The sequence below is a fragment of the Oncorhynchus gorbuscha genome, linkage group LG17, assembly GCF_021184085.1.
Source record: "Oncorhynchus gorbuscha isolate QuinsamMale2020 ecotype Even-year linkage group LG17, OgorEven_v1.0, whole genome shotgun sequence".
Taxonomy (NCBI): Eukaryota; Metazoa; Chordata; class Actinopteri; order Salmoniformes; family Salmonidae; genus Oncorhynchus; species Oncorhynchus gorbuscha.
Genome location: NC_060189.1, coordinates 28,751,852 through 28,767,522, shown reverse-complemented (window position 1 = coordinate 28,767,522; position 15,671 = coordinate 28,751,852). Strand labels below are relative to the sequence as shown.

At 40.9% G+C, this 15,671-nt stretch overlaps 1 protein-coding gene across 2 annotated transcripts in view; it reads left to right on the top strand.

The window, feature by feature from the left end:
• Positions 1-9,210: 9,210 nt before the first annotated feature.
• Positions 9,211-15,671, top strand: part of LOC124002086 (gamma-aminobutyric acid receptor subunit alpha-2-like) — a 42,646-nt gene continuing 36,185 nt past the window's right edge. Inside the window, exons 1-3 of one of the 2 annotated variants that reach the window (XM_046309349.1) lie at positions 9,211-9,652; positions 10,111-10,196; positions 10,883-11,004. In XM_046309349.1, the coding sequence (XP_046165305.1) occupies positions 9,575-9,652; positions 10,111-10,196; positions 10,883-11,004 (286 nt within the window). In that variant the 5' untranslated portion in view covers positions 9,211-9,574. Of the gene's footprint in view, positions 9,713-10,110; positions 10,197-10,882; positions 11,005-15,671 lie in introns of both variants that reach the window. The other variant, XM_046309350.1, reaches the window with a different exon arrangement.

Genomic DNA, 15,671 nt, shown 5'->3' with positions numbered 1-15,671 from the left:
TGCTGTGATGTGGGTTTTATATGGGGTGTATTCTCTTTTCTCTCCACTGGCTATCTGGTAAACAGGCTACACTCTAGGCAGTCTCTTCTGCTGATGTGTGTGGGTCTGGTAGTGGTACTCTCTCTATTCTACTCTTTTCCTTTCGGCAGGGTTAATACCTGCCTGGCGCCCGAACAAAATCTTTCTTTACCCCTCTCGAATAAATACCGCTACAAGCTTATATGAATCATGGCCATACTATCAGGGCCAGATGAAGAAAGCATAGGCCTGTGGCTTAAGGTTCGGGTTAGGGTTAGTTGAAGGGTAAACTAACATGCTAAATACTTGAAAAGTAGCAAGAATTTGAATAGTTGTCTTTGATGAGACTAGAACTCGCAACCTTTGAGTTGCTAGACATTGGTGTTATATGCTTACCAATCAACCCTCACCAACCACCATACTTTTATCTTTGCCTTATGCAACCATACCAAACATAACATATCATACTAATTTGAGTGTGCCGGATTTACATTTACATGTGTATAAAACGAGTATACAGCCATGCAATCTCGATAGACCAACATTGGCAGTAGAAAGGCCTTACTGAAAAGCTCTGTGACTTTCAACATAGTCATAGGAAACATCTACAGTAGGAGCAACAACGGCTCAGCCACAAAGTGATAGGCCACACAAGCTAACAGAATGGGACCGACGAGTGCTGAAGCAAGTAACGCGTAAAAAATCTTCTGGAACTCACTACTGAGTTCCAAACTGCCTCTGGAAGCAACATCAGCACAAGAACTGTTCGTCTGGAACTTCATGAAATGGTTTTCCATGGCCGAGCAGCCGCACACAAGCCTAAGATCGCTATGCGCAACGCCAAGTGTCGGCTGGAGGGGTTTAAAGCTCACTGCCATTGGACTCTGGAGCAGTAGAGACGCGTTCTCTGGAGTGATGATTCACGTTTCACCACCTGGCAGTCCGATGGACGAATCTGGGTTAGGCAGAACGCTACCTGTCCCAATGCATAGTGCCAACGTAACGTTTGGGGGAGAATTAATGGTCTGGGGCTGTTTTTCTTGGTTCGGGCTAGAACCCCTTAGTTCCAATGAAGGGAAATTTACAATGACATTCTAGACGATTCTGTGCTTCCACCTTTGTGGCAACAGTTTGGGGAAGGCCCTTTCCTGTTTCCTCATTACAATGTACCCATGCACAAAGTGAGGTCCATACAGAAATGGTTTGTCGAGATCGGTGTGGAAGAACTTGACTGGCCTACACAGAGCCCTGACCTCAACGCCATCGAACACCTTTCGGATGAATTGGAACGCTGACTGCGAGCCAGGCCTAAACGCCCAGCATCAGTGCCCAACCTCACTAATGCTTGTGGCTGAATGGATGAAAGTCTGTTCAGCAATGTTCCAACATCTAGTGGAAAGCCTTCCCAGAAGAGTGGAGACTGTTATAGCAGTAAAGGGTGGACCAACTCCATATTAATGCTTATGATTTTGGAATGAGATGTTTGCATGTTCCACATACTTTTGATCATGTAGTGTATTTCTTTTTTAATTATTATTTTATATAAATATCTTAATGTTAGAAATAGATTAGGTCATTAACAATCATAAAGTCCTGAATCCCTCATAATAGTATCACAAACCTCACATATTACAATTCAAGGTCCTGAAAAAACTAGATACTGAATCCTGTCATATTTATATGCATGTCAGATGCTGTTAGACAAAGTTTATACAGTGATGTCATTATTTCATAGACCGCAGACATTGTAGACGCTTCCCTCACCAGACCCAACATATCTCAAGCTGCCTTTCCTGCAGCTCAACTCAGCAGCCAAATTAGTTATGACGTGTTCAGTGCAGTATAAACATTTCTCCTGAGGGTAAAGAGCCTTTTGCTCATAGGGTCAGACTGGGGATTTTATCTTGCTGCCTTAATGACTCAAGTCATATACGGAACAGATACAAATTGGGGAAATGTCCCTTTCAAATAATTCTTCAGGGTGTAACACAGTAAAGATGTAATCCATAGCAACATTTTTAGTGCCTATTGAGAGTCCTAGTATTGAATTGTAATCACACTTCTGCAACAGTGTCACAACCACAGCTGGGTTATGCTACAGTAATTTGAGCATTCGCTTACAGTGACAAAAGAGGTCAAGCTGCTGTAACTCTACAGCGTCTGTTGTGAGGTTATTTCAGCTCTGCCATGGACTGCAATAGCATTCAGAGACAGAAAGGTTGAGCTCTTTCTAAATGGAGTCATTCTAGGTTACCATTGATTCGTATGATTCATAGCTACTCGACCAGGAGTGTTTCAAAGGTTAGGCTATATCTAGATCAATCTCTTTTTATGGTGTTAATTACTGTTTGGTCCTCCTAACTTTTTAAGGTTGGGAGCACCATTGCTACTAATGTTTTTAAAATTTAATTTAGAGCTCTGCTCATAGATTCCCTGGCTACTAAAGACTTGACTACACATAAGCTGTCACCTAGACTTTTTAATGGGTTAACACACTCTTCTCTGGTTGGTGGGCCACTAACAATTCTTGTTAAAAAACAAGGCTGTGGAAGATAGTGTTATTATTACATTTCGTCCCTCACTATTGAATTCTTGTTTTTGTAAACCCATGGGACCCAACCACTGTGCAGTTTGTTGTGATAGGTTATTGTGACCCCACATTCACAAAGTTGATTCTCAGCTGGTGGCTGGCAATCCCCTAAATGACCCTTTTCTAAAAAAAAATGTTTTAATCATACCTCAGAGGGAACACACTGCACTTTCAGTCACTCATTCTCCTGCTAAACTACTGATTGGTATTCTTCCCAGGCCCCTATCTCACCCCATGGTCCATGTGCGTTAATTGCCCCTTCTCGCTGGGCAGGGCGAAGCTGGCCAAAAGACACTATGAACAGAGCAGCATGTCCCCAAACCCTTCATCTCTGAGAAAAGGAGTTGGCCTATTCTCAATCAAACACCCTAACATCATTGCAGAGAATTGTTATAACCCAAACTCTTTATCTTTGTGGCATGTTATTCAATGGAGCCATTTCAGTACGAACAGAAATTGTATTCGAATTCCATAATTTCGAATTTTTATTACAATATTGAATTTGAATGTAATGCTTTTAAATTTGTAACGCACACATTTAATAATTGAAATCATAAATTGAACATGTATTTCATGACTTAACACGGAATATTGAATTCCGTTTTACAATTCAATTTCAAAGTAATTGAGTATTCAAAATCAATATTTATATATTCAATATCAATATGGTACATATTGTATTCATTGTCTGTGTGTCAAGTTTATAAACAATCATTTAAAGTTGATCAAAGTTACATATATTCAACTTCTCAGTTGCATTCAGATTCAGTTTTCAAATTCAGTTCTCTATATTCAGATCAAAACCAGAGACAACACAATGGTACTTTGCCAGCCAGGAAAGGTAGAAGAAAACAGATGGGTCCGTGCTATCCGGGCTCATTGGGATGTCGCTATCTCATTGAAGTTGACATTTAAAATTGTTACGGTAGGGTTAGAGTTAGGTAAGGGTTATGACTAAGGTTAGAGTAAGGGTTATGGTTGATGATCACAGTCCGCGTTAGAAGGGAATGTCACAAAAAAAATGCAATTTGGCCCCCGTAAGAATACAGTTGAATAGCCCTGTCATAGCCCTTCTAAGGCTAGCCTTTCCACTCTCCATTTCATTTTGCTATTGTGACTGACTGGGTTCAAACCAGGTCTCCTGCATGTTTCAAGACTGTGTTAACCCACTTAGCTAAAGCCTATTGGGATAAGTTCAGGAAGTTAATGTAAAGGATGACAAGCTACCTGCCATAGAGCAGCATGTAATCTAGTGGTTAAGAGCGATGGACTAGCAACTGGAAGGTTGCTGGGTCCCTGAGCCAACTAGGTGAAACAAATATATCAATGTGGCCTTGAGCAAGGCTCTTAATCCTAACTGCTTCAGTAAATTGCTCTGGATGAGAACATGTGCTAATGATTGTAATTCATTTCTATTTGTCACGTGCTGTGTACTGTAGACTAACAAAAACTGCAATAAAATGCTTACTTATGGGCCCTTCCCAGCCATGTAGAGAGAAAGAAGAAAATAGAAAAGGAAAATACACAATGAGTAACAATTTGTAAGTCGCTCTGGATAAGAGCGTCTGCTAAATGACTTAAATGTAAATGTAAATGTAACAATAACTTGGCTATTTACACAGGGTACCAGTACTGAGTGAATGTGCAGGGGTATGAGATAATTGAGAGAAATGTACATATAACTAGGAATAAAGTGACATAATACGCAGCAGAGTATATGATGAGACAAAAAAAGGTAGTGTGAAAGGGCCAATGCAGATGGTTACCTGGACTAACTATTTAGCATTCTTATTGCTCTTGGGTAGAAGCTGTTCAGGGTCCTGTTGATTCCAGACTTGGTGTATCGGAACCGCTTCCTGTGGGAAGTCCCAGGGTCCTTGGCTTAGTGATGAGCTTGGAGGGCACTATGGCGTAGAACACTGAGCTGTAGTCAGTGAACAGAATTATCACATACATGTAGGTGTTCCTCTTCTCCAGGTGGGAAAGGACAAAGTGGAGTGCAGTAGAGATTGCGTCAACTGCGGATCTGTTGGGGCAGTATGTGTATTGGAGTGGGTCCAGGGTGTCATCTAGGATGATGGTGTTGATGTGAGCCATGACCAGCCTTTCAAAGAATTTCATGGCTACAGATGTGAGTGCTACGAGTCGATAGACATTTAGACAGGTAAACTTGGCTTTCTTGGGCACAGGGACTATGGTGGTCTGCTTGAAACATGTCGGTATTACAGACGGGGTCAGGGAGAGGTAGAAAATGTCAGTTTAGACACTTGTCAGCTGGTCAGCGAATGCTCCGAGTACACGTCCTGGTAATCCATCTGGCCCTGCGGCCTTCTGAATGTTTAATTTTGGGGGGTAGATCAGCTTTAATATCGCAGATAGATTGTGAGGTCTCTCAATGTAATGTTTTGCATAATTTCTAATCTCCGTTATCTTTATTATTTAAATATGTTTTCCTTCTTTATTATTTTCCCTAACCCTACCACCACTCCCCTAATTGGAGTAAACTAGTGGACAACAACACTTTGACTTCTACTTCCAGCTTATACTATATACATTTTAGGGACACAATACATTTGACATTGGTTATCTTTTTTAGTCCCACACTTCAGGTACCTTCAACCTCTCCCATGTACTGTATCTCTGAAAACCATCCAGTTTTGATTTCTACTTGACATTCTTTTTTCAGCTGTGCTGTAATGTTTCACAAAAGTTCCGGACCTTTCTATTCTAATATGTTGTACAGATTGTAAATTAAAGATTAACATTTTTACCAAGAGTATTATTATATTATACATCGATTGACTATGGATTTTCAAGACGCCCAACAGTGGTATTTTCAGAATGAGTTTTAGGTAAACGTTGTGATTTTTCAGCCATTCCTACATATGGGCAGCACCAAAACAAGTGATCTAATAATTCTGTCTCTTCGTAGCAAAGTCTGCAGAGCTGGGATGGTTGTACCCCCCATATACATAACATTATTTTGGTCGCAAAACTGTTGTATAATCAATTACAGTGGCAAGAAACAGTATGTGAATCCTTGGGAAGTACCTGGATATCTGCGTAAATTGGTCATCAAATTTGATCTGATCTTTATCTAAATCACAACAATAGACAATCATAGTGTGCTTAAACTAATAACACACAAATTATTGCATTTTTCTTTACTATATTGAATGCATAATTTAAACATTCACAGTGTAGTTTGGAAAAAGTATATTGGAATGCATTTAAATTAATAGGTGTGCCTTGTTAAAAGTTGATTTGCGGAATTTCTTTCCTTCTTTATGCGTCTGAGCCAATCAGTTGTGTTGTGACAAGGTAGGGGTGGTATACAGAAGATAGCTCTATTTGGTAAAAGACCAATTCCATATTATGGCAAGAACAGCTCAAATAAGCAAAGGGAAATGACAGTTCATCATTACTTTAAGACATGAAGGTCAGTCAATCCGGAAAATTTCAAGAACTTTTACATTTTCTTCACAGACAGTTGCAAAAACCATCAAGCACTATGATGAAACTGGCTCTCATGGGAACTGCCAGAGGAAAGGAAGACCCAGAGTTACCTCTGCCGCAGAGGATATGTTCAGTAGAGTTTACCAGCCTCAGAAATTGCAGCCGAAATAAATATTTCACAGAGTTCAAGAAAGAGACACATCTCAACATCAACTGTTCAAAGGAGACTGTGTAAATCAGGCCCTGCCAAATTGCTGCAAAGAAACCACTACTAAAGGACACCAATAAGAAGAAGCGACTTGCTTTGACCAAAAAACACGAGCAATGGACATGAGGCCGGTGGAAATCTGTCCTTTGGTCTGATGAGTCCAAATTTGATATTTCTGGTTAAGACCGATGTGTCTTTGTGAGATGCAGAGTACAGTAGGTGAATGGATGATCTCCACATGTGTAGTTCCCACCGTGAAGCATGGAGGAGGAAGCGAGATGGTGTGGGGGTTAATTTGCTGGTGACACTGTCAGTGATTTATTTCAAATTCAAGGCACACTTAACCAGCTTGTGTCACGCCCTGACCTTAGATATCTCTGTTTTCTATATATTTTGGTTAGGTCAGGGTGTGACTAGGGTGGGTACCCTAGGTTTTTTTGTATGTCTAGGGTTTTTGTATGTCTAGGGTTTTTGTAGATCTAGTGGTTTTTGTATATCTATGTTGGCCTGATATGGTTCCCAATCAAAGACAGCTGTTTATCGTTGTCTCTGATTGGGGATCATATTTAGTCAGGCCCTTTTCCCACTTTCTGGTGTGGGATCTTGTCTACAGTTTGGTGCCTGTGTGCGCACTAGTAGCGTCACGGTTCGTTCGTTCGTTCGGTTGGTTTGTTTTGGTGAGTTTCAGTTCATTTAAAATATGTGGAACTCTATTCACGCTGCGCCTTGATCGCAACATTATGACAGTTGTGACAGCGTGGCTACCACAGCATTCTGCAGCGATACGCCATCCCGTCTGGTTTGAGATTAGTGGGACTATCATTTGTTTTTCAACAGGACAATTACCCAACACACCTCCAGGCTGTGTAAGGTCTATTTGACCAAGAATAATGGAGAGCTGCATCAGGTGACCTGGCCTCCACAAATCCCCCGACCTCAACCCAATTGAGATGGTTTGGGATGAGTTGGACCGCAGAGTGAAGGAAAAGCAGCCAACAAGTGGTCAGCATATGGGGAAACAACTTCAGGACTGTTGGAAAAGCATTCCAGGTGAAACTGGTTGAGAGAATGCCAAGAGTGTTCAAAGCTGTCATCAAGGCAAAGGGTGGCTACTTTGAAGTATCTCTAATATAAAATATATTTTGATTTTTGCACTTTTTTGTTTACTACATGATTCCATGTGTGTTTATCGTAGTTTTTATGTCTTCGCTATTATTCTAAAATGTCAAATAAAGAAAAACCCTTGAATGAGTAGGTGTGTCTAAACTTTTGACTGGTACTGTATGTTCTGGGGAGTGTCGTCTTCCGGGGAGGGTCGCCCGGGGAGGGCCAACTCTCCCAACAAATCACAAGGTAGACTTACCAAAGTGTTGCGATTGAAAACCTAAGTAGGCAGGCAAAAATGTTTCAATGTTTTTTGTGAAAGTAGTTATTGCAAACTTGCGAAATTCACTCATAAAAAATCTCTATCTTGCCAAGTATTATTTCGTGTCTGGGGATAGGAACAACAGCGGATAAGACAGTGATGTAGGAAGTGACGTAGTTCCTCTCCGCCAAACTGACATTGTATCCGTACAGACATGTAAACTGGAACATTGGCAACCCGTCTGTCTAGACAAGAGAGGTGAGGGGCATGAGATTTTAAAGGTTGCATTTTCAATCACTTCATATAGCGCCAACATGTGGCTAATTGGCATGGTATTGCATGAGAGGGTGTGGCCCATGACCCTTGACCACCATGCAAGGTTGTACCCTCCTAGGTCTTATCTCACAGGAATTTGCCTTTTTTCACCAAAACGGCAGAAGAACTGGAAGAATATTAGTGGACATAAAACGGTATGTAAATTCAATAGGGTTTAACACAGCTTGAACCCCTAATAAAAACACTTCCCGACCCCACCCTGAGAGCACACATCTTGTCATTATTGCATGGTGGCTATGGTGTTTACAGATGTCATGAAAATGAACTTCAATCTAACAATGTGTGGCAAATCTAAAAGACAAGGCCATAATTCGCTTCAGGTTATACTACATACAGTGCATTTGGAAAGTATTCAGACCCTTTGACTTTTTCCACATTTTTTTACCTTACAACAGTTGATTAAATTGTCTATCCTCTTCAATCTACACACAATACCCCATAATGACACAGCTAAAACTGGTTTTAATCATTTTTCCTCATTTATAAACATAAAAAAAGTGTATTCAGACCCTTTACTCAGTACTTTGTTGAAGCACCTTTGGCAGTGATTACAGCCTTGAGTCTTCTTGGGTTTGGCAGTACAAGCTTGGCACACCAGTATTTGGGGAGTTTCTCCTATTCTTCCCTGCAGATCCTCTCAAGGAGGGGATACCTCCTCTCAAGCCAAAAGTATTTTTATTGGGTTGTTAACACATTTTTGTATATAATGCCAATTATATACAAAAATGCCAATTCTTTAATGCCAATATTATTTTATTAATGCCAATATTATTTTCCGGGCTCACGTGTGGTTCAGTTGGTAGAGCAAGGCACTTATTATGCCAGGGCTGTGGGTTCAATTCCCATGGGGGACTAGTATGGACAAACATGAAAATGTATGCTCTCACTACTTTAGTCTGCTAAATGACACAAATGTAATACGGTAATGTCATCCAATTTGTATGCTGTTTTATAACCGGGTAAGATACAGTCTAATATAGTATATGTCATAGAATGCATATGATATTGTACAACTGCTATTCCATTCATAATGTAACCTAATATACAGTATCATACTGAATGGATTGTCACACAATAATACCAATTGCCCTGAGACCATGTTCATTTCTGAGTTAATTAGGATAGGCGAAGTCACGCAGCCTCTTGAGCGCATCCAAAGTGCCTCAAATAACATCTTAGCATCTATCCAACTCCTTTACTTGAGACCAGTTCTAGTTTTTACATGGTGGTGGTGTGCTTTGTGTTGCAGAGAAAGAGCTTTTCCAGAACCCTCAAACATACATTTGTCCCTGGAAATCACATCTGGGATTTATTCTGGTGGTCAAATGGTGGAAGCTATCTCTAGGACCTAGTATTTCTGACTCGCTCGTCTTCCTCACTTTTCTCCGTGGCTCGAGCCACGCGGAATTGGGCGCGCGGGTGCTTCCGTTACAGGTGAAAGGCGGGAGCCAATATCGAATATAATTGTGAACCACGGCACTTGGATACAGATGGACAGAGCTACATTCAGTCTTTTGGATTTTTCAGGGTTTGGAATACAATCAACATTTTTACGCGCACTCCGAGTACATTGCCAAATCTCCGTGGTGTAATTTAGATAATGCACAGTGCTCTTGGGTGCAACTTTACAGCTGAGTTCTCAGAAAGAAAATCAAAGGGGGGACCTTGCGCTAGTCAGGTAGCCTAGCTGTCAATCGCCTCTTTGTTTTTCTGCGTCTAAGTGACAGTTGACTTGAAGGTTTGATGATTTCCAAAACGTTTTCAAAACATAATAATAATAATAATAAAACATCTTCTTGCTCTCCATTCCAGCAAATAATAATGGAGTTTTCAATAACTTCAATATGTTAAAAAAATATATGTATCATGTTTTTTATGGAGTGGTCGAATTTATTTGTGTTTTGCATGTTTCCATCACATTTGATGTCTTTGCATGGACTTTATAGACTATACAGCGCATGACTATTTGATTTTGGATAGAGAAAAAGGTTTATAGAATTAGTTTGCATTAATTTGTTAACATAAGACAATAATTCAGAATGAATGGTATTGCTTAGCATTTTAATCGAATGTCTTCATGAATGGAATTTCGGGCTCTGAATATTGCCTTTAATTAGGCATCCTCCCATTCTGTAGGTTTGTATTTCAGCAATGACCAAGCGGTTGGATTTATCACATTATCTAGCGGTGTTCTTCTCGATGATGGTACTGTGGCAGTCAAGGTAAGTTTCGTTGAATTTTCTTATTAAAAAATAAACAATCAATAGAAAAAACAGTAAGCGGTGTTTGCGTGCACTGCATCTGCACGTTCTAAATCTTCTCAATTTTGGCCACTCTAAATGGTTCTCAGATTGGAATACATTTTATTTAAATTTTATTATCGTGATAACATGGTGGCTGGCACAATTTGTGTGGTGAGCGGAGACACCAATTGCGCGGTGACCTGAAAAGGAGACTATATGTGGAGATTGCGCACAGCTCCAGGAAGTTAGAACATTTGTATGAATCTGAAGAAAGAAAACTTAGTAATGTGATAATCGATTGATGCTCGATTTCTTGGTGCCTTCCTTCATTTATCTTCGGAAATGTTTAGGAATTTCTTTGGTGAGGTGGAATTGTCTGTTCTATAATGAACAAATGAGAGAGAGAGGCCGGTTGTCTTTGCAAGAAGCCAACTGAGCCACATTAATTCACTTTTGTGGTCCTTAATAGATGGCTACAGAACAATTGTTTTTCCCGTAGTGCTCTGTCCAATTTCAAGAGAGGAAGTTGGCAGAGAGAGGTTGAATTAGGTTTTTATGTTCCTTAGGAAAACACACAAAAACAATGTTTTTCTCATATATGTCAATTTTCCCCTCACATCTCTCCTAATCATTGATGTTTCTGCTACTTAATGTTACCTACATAGATCAAGAGTGGAATCATCGGCATATGCTTCAGAAGCCTTCAAAAACAATATCACTCTGTTCACCCGGATCCTGGACAGCCTTCTGGATGGCTACGACAACCGATTACGACCTGGACTTGGCGGTGAGCAGTTAACATTGCATACTTTCCATATAAAATTAAATAAAATGAAAGTTAAATTGGTTTTAAATGTTGATCAGCTGCTCAGCAGGACCTTGATTAATATTAACAGATGTGTTTGAGTAGAGCTGGAGCAAAAGCCTGTACACCTAGTAGGACTCCAGGACATATATTTTATTCAAAGTTTTAAATACCTTTGAGATTTAACATGTTCTTGTGTCAGTCTCTTGCATTTCCCCAGATAGAAGCTTGTTTAAATTCCCAAATAACTTGTCTGGTGTCAGAATGAGTGACTGAGCTTGCATTTGCATCCCCTTTATCACCAAGACAACAACACAGAAAGTATTATCTGCTGTAACAGAACAGATACTGTAAGAGCTATTCTAGGCTGTTTTATTTAGGGCTGACCCAGTCAATTTGAAGTTTTGTTTGCGTGCATCCATTTAAACCGTTGACACTCAAATGTCGCTGTGTGTTTTGGTGTGTCTGGCTCACCATGATGATTGAGCAGTGTATTTTATTATTTATTTTAATTTATTTCACCATTATTTACCTAGGTAGGCAAGTTGAGAACAAGTTCTCATTTACAATTGTGACCTGGCCAAGATAAAGCAAAGCAGTTCGACACATACAACAACACAGAGTTACACATGGAGTAAAACAAACATACAGCCAATAATACAGTAGAAAAAATATTCTATATACGATGTGAGCAAATGGGGTGAGATAAGGGAGGTAAAGGCAAAAAAAAGGCCATGGTGGCGAAGTAAATACAATATAGCAAGTAAAACACTGGAATGGTAGATTTGCAGTGGAAGAATGTGCGAAGTAGAAATAGAAGTAATGGGGTGTAAAGGAGCAAAATAAATAAATAATTACAGTAGGGGAAGAGGTAGTTGTTTGGGCTAAATTATAGATGGGCTATGTACAGGTGCAGTAATCTGTGAGCTGCTCTGACAGCTGGTGCTTAAAGCTAGTGAGGGAGATAAGTGTTTCCAGTTTCAGAGATTTTTGTAGTTCGTTCCAGTCATTGGCAGCATAGAACTGGAAGGAGAGGTGGCCAAAGTGAGAATTGGTTTTGGGGATGACCAGAGAAATATACCTGCTGGAGCGCGTGCTACGGGTGGGTGCTGCTATGGTGACCAGCGAGCTGAGATAAGGGGGGACTTTACCTTGCAGGGTCTTGTAGATGACCTGGAGCCAGTGGGTTTGGCGACGAGTATGAAGCAAGGGCCAGCCAACGAGAGCGTACAGGTCGCAGTGGTGGGTAGTATTATGGGGCTTTGGTGACAAAACAGATGGCACTGTGATAGACTGCATCCAATTTATTGAGTAGGGTATTGGAGGCTATTTTGTAAATGACATCCACAAAGTCGAGGATCGGTAGGATAGTCAGTTTTACGAGAGTATGTTTGGCAGCATGAGTGAACGATGCTTTGTTTCGAAATAGGAATAGGAAGCCAATTCTAGATTTTACTTTGGATTGGAGATGTTTAATGTGAGTCTGGAAGGAGAGTTTAATGTCTAACCAGACCCCTAGGTATTTGTAGTTGTCCACATATTCTAAGTCAGAACTGTCCAGAGTAGTGATGCTGGACGGGCGGGCATGTGCAGGCAGCGATCAGTTGAAGAGCATGCATTTGGTTTTACTTGTATTTAAGAGCAGTTGGAGGCCACAGATGGAGAGTTGTATGGCATTGAAGCTCGTCTGGAGGGTTGTTAACACAGTGTCCAAAGAAGGGCCAGAAGTATACAGAATGGTGTCGTCTGCATAGAGGTGGATCAGAGACTCACCAGCAGCAAGAGCGACATCATTGATGTATATAGAGAACCCTGTGGCACCCCCATAGAGACTGCCGGAGGCCCGGACAACAGGCCCTCCAATTTGACACACTGAACTCTATCAGAGAAGTAGTTGGTGAACCAGGCAAGGCAATCATTTGAGAAAGCAAGGCTATCGAGTCTACCGATGAGGATGTGGTGATTGACAGAGTCAAAAGCCTTGGCCAGGTCTATGAATACAGCTGCACAGTATTGTTTCTTATCGATGGCGGTTAAGATGTCGTTTAGGACCTTGAGCGTGGTTGAGGTGCACCCTTGACCAGCTCGGAAAACAGATTGCATAGTGGAGAATGTGCGGTTGGATTCGAAATGGTCGGTAATCTGTTTGTTGACTTGGCTTTCAAATACCTTAGAAAGGCAGGGTAGGATAGATATAGGTCTGTAGCAGTTTGGGTCAAGAGTGTTCCCCCCTTTGAAGAGGGGGATGACCGCAGCTGCTTTCCAATCTTTGGGAATTTCAGACGACACGAAAGAGAGGTTGAACAGGCTAGTAATAGGGATTGCAACAATTTCATTATGATTGTGGACTCTCTAATTCATAGTGTCCTATGACTCACAAGGCAAAATAGCTCCCAATACCTCAATGGCTCCCAAGAGAGGCTCCCATTGTCCCAGTTCTAATGAGCGGCATAGACACTGGATGTAGTGTACAAAGATTAGTCTTAGTCACAACTAGGGCATTTTGTTAGAAAAGGTAAGATAACGAAAAACCAAATGCCTACTGTGCCAATGTGATTATCCTGATAACTGTGGCTTTGCTGAAAATTCACATCCAGAAGGATACAAATTCACATTTGGGACAGCCCTTTAGTCATGTGCAGTTTACAACTGGCCTTGTTTCGAGGTAATTTCCCTTACAATGGTACTATAGCTCCAATTGTGAATTGCTGGCAAGGATGTACTTTGCTTCTGGCTTCTTACTGATCCAAGAGCAGCCCATATTAGGTGTGAGTGGTGTGATTTATAATGCCTGGTCCGTAAAAGATGACTGATCATGGTTATACAGTACACTGATCCCAGTACAGTCACTGATCCCATTTGTGTGATTGAATATGCTTTCTTGACTCGTTTATTGAGGACTTACTGAGGTTTGAACTTTTCATGGATCCTAGAAAAGCCCACAAGGTGCTATGATTTATGTTGATGTTTATCTACTGTAGTTATAGATATTATTTCATGACAGAAGCCCTCTACAGTCAGGCAGTAATGTTAATTTGGTTTCCCATGAGACCAAAGAAGACAGATGCACCAGATGTGTACTGGGAAATAGCTGTTCTATTTATGGGAAATGGGATTTTTCACTGAGAGATTTTAGAATTGCACAATAGCTCCCAGGTTTGGCTTAAATCAACGCTTACAGTTGTAGACAATTCAGTGCAATTCAAAATAAGTAGACTGTTTGTTTGTTTTTCACTCCTGACCTCAAAAGAAAATGTAAGAAGCTCAGCAAACCTCATAACAGATAAAAAAGGCATGAATTCTGACGCGTTGAGATGACAAAGAATTTGAAATAAGTGATAATGATTTTCAAAACAATTACCAAAACTGTTGTTGCACAATTTGTGAAAGTCAATGTAAACCTTGTTTGAGATTACCCAGAGCTCCATTGTTTCTGCACCCAGTTATCACACAGGTATTAGGATAATCCATGTTCATGGTGTATTTAATAAAAGTGAAAACAGAGGTGAGGTGTTTGGTCCCAGGGTCCTTAGCCTATTGATGAGCTTTGAGGGCACTATGGTGTTGAATGCTGAGCTGTAGTCAATGAATAGCATTCTCACATTGTTGTTCCTTTTGTCCAGGTGGGAAAAGGCAGTGTGGCATGCAATAGAAGGCAGTGAAGACACTTGCCAGTTGGTCAGCGCATGCTCGCAGTACACGTCCTGGTAATCCGACTGGCCCTGTGGCCTAGTGTGGCATGCCATTTGCCTCGAAGCGAGTATAGAAGTAGTTTAGAGGCTTGCATCATCTAGTTTGTAATGGCTGCATGGTCTGAGCTTAAAACATGTTGGTATTACAGACTCAGACCTTTAGCTCAGAACGGACGTTGCCTGGTTGGGGTATGTATGTGCAGTCACTGTGGGGACGAAGTCAACGATACACTTATTGATGAAGCCAATGACTGATGTGGTGTACTCCTTAATTGATGCCATCGGAGGAATCCCGGAACATATTCCAGTCTGTGCTAGCAAAACAGTCCTGTAGCTTAGCATCTGCTTCATCTGACCACTTTTTATTGATCTAGTGACGGGTGCTTCCTGCTTTAATTTTTGCTTGTAAACAGGAATCAGGAGGATAGAATTATGGTTAGATTTGCCAAATGGAGGACGAGGGAGAGCTTTGTATGCGTCTCTGTGTGTGGAGTAAAGGTTGTCCAGAGTTTGTTTTCCTCTGGTTGCACATTTAACATGCTGATAGAAATGTGGTAATACGGATTTAAGTTTCCCTGCATTATAGTCCCCGGCTACTAGGAGCGCCGCCTCTGGGTGAGCGTTTACTTCTGGCGGAATACAGCTCATTCAATGCTGTCTTAGTGCCAGCCTCTGACTGTGGTGGTATGTAAACAGCTACGAAAAATACAGATGAAAACTATCTAGGTAGGTAGTGTGGTCTACAGTTTATCATGAGATACTCTACCTCAGGCGAGCAATAGCTCGAGACTTCCTTAGATATCGTGAACTAGATGTTTTTTAAAATAAAAATACATAGTCCGCCCCCCCTTGTTTTACCAGACACTGCTGTTCTATCCTGCCGGTACAGCGTATAACCAGCCAGCTGTATGTTGACAGTGTTGTCCTTCAGCCATGACTCCATGAAGCATAAGATAT